The sequence below is a fragment of the Saccostrea echinata genome, unplaced genomic scaffold (genome assembly GCF_033153115.1).
Source record: "Saccostrea echinata isolate AGI-Se365-2 ecotype Australia unplaced genomic scaffold, CSIRO_AGI_Sech_v1 ptg000058l, whole genome shotgun sequence".
In the NCBI taxonomy this organism is placed as follows: domain Eukaryota; kingdom Metazoa; phylum Mollusca; class Bivalvia; order Ostreida; family Ostreidae; genus Saccostrea; species Saccostrea echinata.
The window spans coordinates 6712595-6722445 of record NW_026889807.1 but is presented as its reverse complement, the minus strand read 5'-3'; the positions used below and the strand labels follow the sequence as shown (position 1 = coordinate 6722445).

Here is a 9851-nt window from a genome sequence, read left to right as displayed (position 1 = left end):
CAATAATATTTTAAGGGAGAGTACCAGTCCGTACGCATCATCGATTGTGTTAGTCGGAAAGATAATTCAGTCCGCTTATGTGTGGACTATCTTAAACTAAATAGCAAAACTCACTAAGATGCCTATCCACTACCTAGATAAGAAGAAGCATTTGACGCTCTATGCGGTGCTAAATTTTTCTCGACAACTGATCTCCCCTGTGGGTATAACCAAGTAGCTGTCCATGAAGATGATATCGAGAAAACAGCATTAACAATGCCCATGGTTCTGTATGAATATCTGCGTATGTCGTTTGGATTGTAAAAAGCCCCGGCAACGTTTCAAAGGGTTATGAAACAGACCTTTAGGGATGAAATATTTAACATTTTACTAGTGTTTTGGATTATATTATTGTATTTTCAGAAGATATTTCAGAACATTGAAGCGACCAGAAAATGTGTTTAGAATCATCCGCAAAATGGATTAAAATTAAAAATGTTAGTGCAATATTTTTTCTTCAAAACTAAAAATTGTCAAAGTGCATGTTTTTTTGTCAAAGTGAAGTTCATTATCTCGGACATGTTATATCTTCAGAGGGAATTACATGTAAAACTTACCCTGAAATAAAATCAGTGCTGAGCAGAATTTTGAAAAACCGACTGTAAAAAAAAATGTGAAAAAACTCAAGTCATTCCTTGGGCTGGATACTACAGACGTTTTGTGAAAGGATTTAGTAATATAGCATCGCCATTTACACCTTATCCAAAGAAACCGTTTGGAAATAAATGAAAATCTCAGTGTGATGACACTGAGTTTATTAAATTAAAAAAGCTCCTTGTGAGTTCTCCTATCTTAGGATATGCAGATTTCCAAAAGGCATTTTTTCTTGAAACAGAAGCTAGTATGCTAGGTTTAGGAGTCGGTCTATCGCAAGTCAAAGAAGGAAACTAACATGTCATCGCCTACGCTAGCAGATCCTTAAGACCAAGTGAAAGGAACATGCAAAACTATAGTTCTCGAAAGTTGGAATTACTGTCGTTAACCAAGGCCATAACAGAGACGTTCAAGGACTACTAATAAATAGCTAGGATCAAAATTCACGGTGTTCACTGATAACAACCCGTTGTGTCATCTTAAAATATCAAAACTCAGTGCAATTTAACAACGATGGCTTTCGAAATTAGCGATGTTTAACTTTGATGTGAAGCTCCGACTAGGCCGTCATCACGAAACTGCGGATGATCTTTAATGTCTCAGTGATCTTGATGATGCATCGCGGCATAGTGATTTAGAGATTCTACCAGAGAAGTTCTCCGACTGTAGAAAACTGCCTTCGGATCTACAGAAACAAAGTGCATCGAGTGTAATTGTAAATGAAGTTTACGACACTAATCCGTTTCTTAAGCTCGACGAGATATATGCAGTCTCTTCAATCAGCTGATTCAAACAGCAACATTTCTGAAGATTTTTGATGAAGGATATAAACCAACAAAATTTGAAATCAGAAAAATTTCCAAAAGCTGTGGTTGAACATTAGTTAGAAAGTTGGACAAAATTGGGATTATTAAAGAAATTCTTAACAAAGGTCGCAATTATTATATTTAAACAATAAAATGCTTTCTTTGGTTGTTAGTACGGGAATCAATGTCACAGCTGTTGCAGAATTTTTTTCTGCAATAGCTGCGACGTTAATTCTCGTACTAACAAAGAAAGAAAGATATTTATGTTCCTTTGTTATTGTTGCAAGTCTGAAGCCAAGTCAACTGAGCTAGTTTTTTGATGGATAGAAGAAAATAACAACAGTGTTGAAAGTGAAAAAATGTCATTTATTTAAGTAAATGACGCAAAACAAAAATACACATAGTAAGGGGGTCAGAGAGACTAGAAAAACTTCTAAGAACACAAAAATCTTTGGCATCATATTATGCAAACTGACCCCCTTTAAAATAAACATACCATAAAGCAGGCACTGATATGCGTGCCATCAAAAAAGGGTGGGATAAAACAAAATGAACGCGCAAAGTATGATCTCTAATACATGAATAACAATAATAATAATAATAAAAAAAAAAAAAGACGGTGGAAGAAAGGGGATGGATGGAGGGTTTTTTCGACAAAATTTTCCCTTGCAATTTAGCGTGGCTTTTTCCTCTGGTAAATAAATAAACAATGGTCACGTGATTGGGAGAAGCCACGCTGATTGGCTGTATATTAAGACAATGGTGTCATCGATTAAAAATAGGCAATTGATCCCGAGATAAATAGTTTGTAAACATCAAACAAAATTACAACAATTACCAAAATACAATCATGTCACATCAAAATTAAATTAAAACAAATAAAACAAATACAGTTTCTTTATCTCCGTCACATAAAGGATATTATCATTTGTAAATAATAATAACTGATTTATGTTCCTTTGTTATTGTTGCAAGTCTGAAGCCAAGTCAACTGAGCTAGTTTTTTGATGGATAGAAGAAAATAACAACAGTGTTGAAAGTGAAAAAATGTCATTTATTTAAGTAAATGACGCAAAACAAAAATACACATAGTAAGGGAGTCAGAGAGACTAGAAAAACTTCTAAGAACACAAAAATCTTTGGCATCATATTATGCAAACTGACCCCCTTTAAAATAAACATACCATAAAGCAGGCACTGATATGCGTGCCATCAAAAAAGGGTGGGATAAAACAAAATGAACGCCACAATCCAATTGCAAATTGGATCCACCCACCCAAGGCGACTTGGCAAGGCGCAAAATAAAAAGGAGACAAATGCTCATGATACATGTTAAAGTATATGTCATAACAACAAAAAATTAAATAAATATGGACATATATATATATATATATATATATATATATATATATATATATATATATATATATATATATATATAATACAACACTAGCTAATAAAAAATAGTTCTATTGAAGACATTTTGTTATTTGACATTAGAGCATGTGGTGGCCAGCAAGATAGCTATGTTCAATATGCCCTAAAAAAAAAGTTTTTACCAATAATGTTATGTACAAACATAGGGAGATAGAAAATTATGTCAGCAGAAGACTTCTGACCTGACATGTTGAAAACAATAACTTTCAGGCAGCAGAAAACTTCTGACCTGCCGTGTACCCAAAAATATGTGTATGGAACAGGATCTGACCAGGGATTGAAAGACAGCAGAAAACTTCTGACCTGTCTCCTATATACAAATGCTTGATAAAGGGCAGCAGATAACTTCTGTCCTGCCCTACAAAGTCTATGTGGTTATTTGTGACAGCAGAAAACTTCTGACCTGTCTAAAAGTTTTTCTTACACATATGTATGTTTTGGGGGGCTACACCGGGGTATGCACTAAAAATTTGAGCATGTCAATTACTTATAGATGAAAGGACTTAATACGAATGTAGTGCTTAAAAGCATCGGAATTCCACCTTCCCAGTTTTTGAATGACATTGTCTGAAAAACCAAGTGAGGCTGCATGTGTTGCTGCCCCAATTCTGAAACTGTGACCTTTAAATTGATCCGGACTTAGTCCAATAAACTGAATTGCTGCTTTGAGATGTGAAGTAGCAACCGAGTATGTAATTGGCAAGCCATCCATGGTCTGGAACAATGGCCCGGATGTATGTTTGTACAAGGCAAGATACTTATGCAACGCCTTAACTGGACAGTATAAGGAACTGGGACATGCTTGAAGGAAAATGATTATTGGAGCATGGTGTTTATTCGTTTTATAATCCCTCATAATTATTTGAACTCCCTCTAACAAAGCGTTTTCCTGTTTGAATGTGATGTCAGACCTCTGTAAAATACAATTCGTAGCTTTAACTGATTTCGCTGTTATTTCCCCTAATCTCAGAAAAGCATGAAAGGCTACCAAGAAAAGTGCTTGCAAAAGAAGTCTGAGTGAATACTGAGACACAGTGTGTTCTAAGGCTGCAATGAGTTTCTGTAAGATAGTTGCTGTGATAGGCAGGCGTGTGTCCCTCCTTGAGCCTACAGCTTGACACCCTTTAAGAATTTTTTTGGTCACAAAGGCTTGAGTAGGGTCTGAGATACTACATAACTTGTGAATGAAACTGATAGCTGAAATGTGGGAAAAAATTGTACTGGGTGAGTAATTTTGAAGAAATAAATGGCCTATGAAGTTACAAACATCTGTCACTGAGACTGGAAGTGATATGTCAGGTTTCCATTTGAGGAGCAAATTCCAACTTCGGCGATAAACTTTTGAGGTTGATGATGAGAGAGCAGATTCTAGTAGTTTCATGCAGACTGGATTCAAATTGTTAAGAGGTCCTTGGGAACTTCTGTCTGTACAGGACTGAGATGAGGGGCTATCTGGAAGGCTTCCTGCAATTTAAATCATGAAAGATGATCTGCCAGAGTATTTGTTTTGCCTGGAATATGTTTAGCTTTGAAAAGGATGTTGTGTGAAAGTGCTGTTAGAACTAATCTGCGAATCAAATTCATGAGAATTTTGTCTTTACAAGTCTGTTTATTAATGGCATGTACTATGGCCATGTTGTCGGTCATGAATAGGAGCTTTTTGTTGGCTAAAGCAGGACCCCAGATTTCCAGTGCTAACACAATGGGTAACAACTCTTTAATGGCTATCTGGTATTGTGCTAAATCTAGAACTTCCTCCCAACTTAATGCAAACCAGTTGGTCCCCAAAACTGCCGCAAAACCCAATGAGCCTGATGCGTCAGTAAATAACAATTCTTTATCGGAAGATGACCAAACATCAGGAAGTATAACTGACCTGCCATTATAAGATTCTACAAAATGTGACCACATATGCAAGTCCGCTCTTGCCTCACAAGTTAGGCGGATGAAATGATTAGGGTTGGAGACCCCACATGTTAAATCAATGAGGCGACGCAAAAAGGTTCGACCTGGAACAACAACTAAACAAGCGAAATTTAACAATCCTATCAAAGATTGTAGGTTATGTAAAGTAATTTTCTTTCTACGTTTTGCTGCTTGTAAACTGTCCCTGACTTTGTTTAGTTTAGATTCAGGCAAACGACATACCAATGTATTCGAGTCAATCTCAATCCCATATATGGTTAATACGGTAGTAGGAAAAACTGTTTTTTCCTCTTTGATGGGTATGCCTGATTTTGCACAAATAGACAAGAATCTTTCAAGATCAGCTTGACATTTAGTAGAACCCTTGGGCCCGATAAAGAAAAAATCGTCTAACATATGAGACATTCCGGAAGCAGAAAATTTTTCACACATTGCCCACTGCAAACTACTACTAAGGCGTTCAAAGATCTGATACGAACTACTCGCACCCATTGGTAGACACTTATCATAGAAGAACCTACTGTCCCAAGAAAATCCTAAGAGTTTGTAATCATCAGGATGAATTGGAATTATGCGGAAAGCATCCTGAATGTCTGTCTTAGCCATCAATGCACCGCGACCAAATTTTCTAAGTAGGTCTGTTACAACATCTAAAGAGTCATATTTCACTTTTGAATTTTCTTCAGGGATCATAAAGTTGACTGAATTATGTTTTGGAAAAGAGAGATCGTGTATAACTCGGAATTTACCAGGGTCTGATTTAGGAACAACTCCTAAAGGAGAAGATACAAACTGGGAAAATGGTGTAGAGGGGAAGGGTACAGCTATTCTCCCTGATTCAATACCACTATTAATGAATTCCTGTATAACAGAACTATGTTCAAGTGCACTTTTATGATTCCTAGATATTTTTGAGCTTGGTATACCACTACAACCTAAGTGAAAACCATAGGTGAATCCATTTTTGATAACTAAAAGTTTGTCTTTGTCATAAGCTTGCAGGATTTCAAGCAGATTTTTTACTTTGATTGGAGTTGGGAGTTCTTGAGTGTGAATTCTGCATACTGGGCTTGGAAGAATCTGTGCATTTGGACTTGGGATGGTTTCCTCTGCATTGCATGCAGATGTGACGAAAGGGACAGGGGTTTTTACTACAACGTTCCCCTCTGTTGTATTGAAAACAAAACTTGATGCGAAAGGGCTGGGTTTGATTATTCTGTGATTGTTTGGGAGGGAAAGCTTTTGAGAGTGTGGCTGCCCTCAGCCTTAATTCCTGAATAGGTTGCTGCCAAGGTACATTAACAGTTTCTTTTAACTTTCGAAACTGCTCATCATATGAACGAAATGCATTGTCCCCATGAAGTTGTTGAATTTCCCTTACCATGTGCCCATACTTTAAAAGATTGGGGGCTTCAGCAGGGTACTTTTCAATGTACACTGCTGCAAACAAAAAGAAAGCATCTGTCCATTGGGAAATACTTATGGGGCTTTTGAATTTTGGACTTTGGTGCAATTTTATGACCCCAGTGGAAATCGAAACACTCAAAGGTTCTTCCCTTGTATTTTGTAGGGATCGAAAGTCAATGAATTCATTATTCCAAATTTTTGTCTTAAGTTTGCTAGAAACTGAAGACCAAAGGGGAATGCCATCACTAACAATAGTAGATGAGTAAGGAAGATCAGTTGCCCTTGCTGGCTCACCTGCAAAAACTTGATCTAACAGATCCCCCAACAATGGCGTTGAACTTGACACACTGTTTGTTGGTTGCAGAGATGAAGGACCTGGAACTGAAGGTGGTTGTGGATCTGCTGTAGGTTTTGGTGATGTGTCAGCTGAGTGGGACGTAGGTCCTGGCACTGAAGGGGCCTCCTGAGTTGGAACGTTTAGCCCATTGTGCCCTTGTGAGTGCTTTAGAATTGCCACAGCTAATTTGTCATAGTCAATGTTTGTGAGTCCATTGTTTTGAGCAGGTGGTCCCACAGGCGGCAGGTCTAGTGATATGGCTTGACTTCCTTCTGTCGGTTGGACTGCCCTTCGCTTTTTGGCTGTTGTAGCACCTGAGGACTTCTGTCCCCTCTTTGGAGGCATGGCTGTACACCTGGACAATAAAGCATAATGAACACAATTAATAATTATTCATTGAATGATACTGAAATGTCCCAAAGGGCTCAGTAGAAACACAGATATATAAATATTTATATACACATGTATATGTATATATATAGCCTTGGACACAAAATAAACATATACAGCCTCAATGCTACATAATACAGATTATGGCTAAAGAATGAGGTATAAATTTTTATACAATTTTTATCATTATACCTGAAAAGTAGCTGAAAACAGAACAACACCAAAGGAGAATCTGAAGCTTGTCTGACCCAATTTTAAGATTTAAAATTTTCAGCTAGTTAAACAAATTAGAAGGTTACAAAGACCTGAAGCCATACCTTAGTGAAATATATTGTATGTACATATGATGATTACAAGGATGTTGTGTGTGGTCCCGCAACAGTTGAATATATAACCATATTTTATAGAGTGTATAAAAATACTGTCGAGTAAACAGTAGTGTCTTATGTGGATGAATCACCACCAGAATAAATATTGAAATAGTACAGATAAGGTGCACATGATCCTGCACTAAAGAAAAATGCATATGGAATGTAATATAGTATATCTTTCATAGTATGATGATATTGCATATGTTCCCACAACATCTAACAAAAACAAACTACCAATTCATGTACAGTCATAAAATGATAATGCGTATGGTCCCGCAACATCAAACAACAACAGACTGCGAATTGGAGTACGGTCATGAAAACAGTTGTGTAAGGTGTATGGTCCCACAATACAACAACCAAATGAGCATGTCTTTGGTGGTATGGTCCCGCACCAAAAGAAAATGCACATACAATTATATACTCATACAAGATGAAGCGTATGGTCCCGCAACATCAACCGTAAGCATTATGTAATGTGTATGGTCCCACAATACAAAGAGAAATTGCTTACAAAGTATATAAACCAGTCAAACATATAGGAGTTAATAAATGCCTACTCCAATAAAGTTTATGTAAGCTGTATTTATGTTGTTCATTGACCACAAAAAACAAACTGAATGTCTAATAATCATCAGTAAGTTTGATGAAACACATAAAGCATTTGACATTAAAGCCTATGACAGAATGTGATGCATGCACTCAATGACTTAAGTAGACCATAGTTATGGTCTCAGAATATGGAGGTGCATTATTTAAATAGAACATTTATATTGAAATACATCCCTGAATGTACTTAGTTACAGAATATGGTCATATATATGTAAAGCAATTGAAAAACAAGGTCAGACAAGCAGACTTAAGCAGAATGATACTGGCCTGAAATGTGTCTATGATGTAAGATAGCTGAGCGAACACTTCGCCAAAAACGATGCATAGGAGAGGCGGTCACAACAAGAGGAGATGGGGTAGGGCATCGGAGATGTACCCCGTCATGGCACAGGAATGTCAAGTCTTCCCAGAAGCCTCTATGAGGCCAGAAATGTACACCGTTCATAGCTGCACACTGTTCTTTTAGCATAACGTTGATGGCGACGATGCGATCGTTGAAGTCCGAAGACGAAGCCCAAGGCTGGCGGCGTAGAAGCTGGCCTACAATGACTGTTCGTATGCCCACACCCGAATGCAGATAAGACGCTAATGATAAAATATCACGCACAATCACTTCGTCACTATTCAACAGAATGTCATTCTCCCCAATCTGCATGAAGCATATGTGTGGCAACACATCAAAAGTCAACAAGTCTCTGGAACGAGCAATGCTAGAGATCCGTAAACCACCACGAGCCCGCACTGAAACACTATAAAGTCTATGGTGTAGCTTTAAATTCACTAAATCAGGATGTGAGTCCATATACCGCCGTAAACGAGTCACGAAAGAATGTCCAAGTAAACAGATTCTGAGTAAATTCGGCTCGTCCATGTTGTGACACAGTTCTCTCCAAACCGGATCGCGCACCATTACATAAACAAACTCAAGTCACTTACTGAAAAATGTAGTGAAACTCCTTTCCTGTTGTGAAATATCTGGCACTTCACGTTAATAAATGATCACAGCAAGGGACGGAAACTGTAGCACTACATAATTTACGTAGAACCAACTGGAAATGCGTTTTTTTTCGACAAAATTTTCCCTTGCAATTTAGCGTGGCTTTTTCCTCTGGTAAATAAATAAACAATGGTCACGTGATTGGGAGAAGCCACGCTGATTGGCTGTATATTAAGACAATGGTGTCATCGATCAAAAATAGGCAATTGATCCCGAGATAAATAGTTTGTAAACACCAAACAAAATTACAACAATTACCAAAATACAATCATGTCACATCAAAATTAAATTAAAACAAATAAAACAAATACAGTTTCTTTATCTCCGTCACATAAAGGATATTATCATTTGTAAATAATAATAACTGATTTAATTTATTGTTTATATTTATATATTTGCCTGGAATTTTCAACTCTGTGAAGGATTATTGTAAGCGTTGTGAACGTTGTGTAATTTCCAAGATGCCTCAACCAGCTGTACGCACTACAATGAATTATCTCATCGCATGCAAATTCTCGCGATCGACTTTACCGTTTTGGAACCAGGCATGGTAAAGAAAACGTCCTTCTGATGACTGATGTCTTTACAAAATTTACTCAAGCCGTTGCGACGAAGGACCAGAAAGCGGATACTGTTGCGAAAGTCTTCCAAATGAATGGTTCTACAAGTATGGTGTTCCAGATCAAGGCCGAAATTTTGAAGCAAACGCCATTGCTGAACTGTGTAAGATGTATGGAATTACGCGATCTCACACCACTCCTTATCATCCTGAGGGAAACGCTCAGTGAAAGATTTAACAGAACTCTGCACAACTTTATTAAAGGCTCTTACAACTGAACTTAAGCGACATTAGGCGAAACAATTTCCAGAATTACTTTTTTTGTACAACTCTATACAGAATTCATCAGCCGGATACAGCCCATTTTATCTTATGT

At 37.3% G+C, this 9851-nt stretch overlaps 2 protein-coding genes across 3 annotated transcripts; both read right to left on the bottom strand.

The window, feature by feature from the left end:
- Positions 1-3338: 3338 nt before the first annotated feature.
- Positions 3339-9137, bottom strand: LOC133174661 (integrase/recombinase xerD homolog). Of its 2 annotated transcripts, XM_061309751.1 has the most exons (3): positions 8856-9137; positions 6504-6901; positions 3339-4340 (listed from the first exon to the last, which is right to left on the bottom strand). In XM_061309751.1, exons 2-3 carry the CDS (start codon positions 6889-6891, stop codon positions 3364-3366), a joined length of 1365 nt encoding a protein of 454 aa, XP_061165735.1. In that variant the 5' UTR covers positions 6892-6901; positions 8856-9137; the 3' UTR covers positions 3339-3363. The 2 variants fall into 2 exon arrangements, with proteins under 2 accessions (XP_061165735.1, XP_061165734.1); XM_061309750.1 differs by lacking the exon at positions 8856-9137 and having other exon boundaries at positions 6504-6957.
- On the bottom strand, positions 8167-8790 carry LOC133174623 (uncharacterized). Its single transcript, XM_061309723.1, has one exon. It carries the CDS (start codon positions 8788-8790, stop codon positions 8167-8169), a length of 624 nt encoding a protein of 207 aa, XP_061165707.1.
- Positions 9138-9851: the final 714 nt, after the last annotated feature.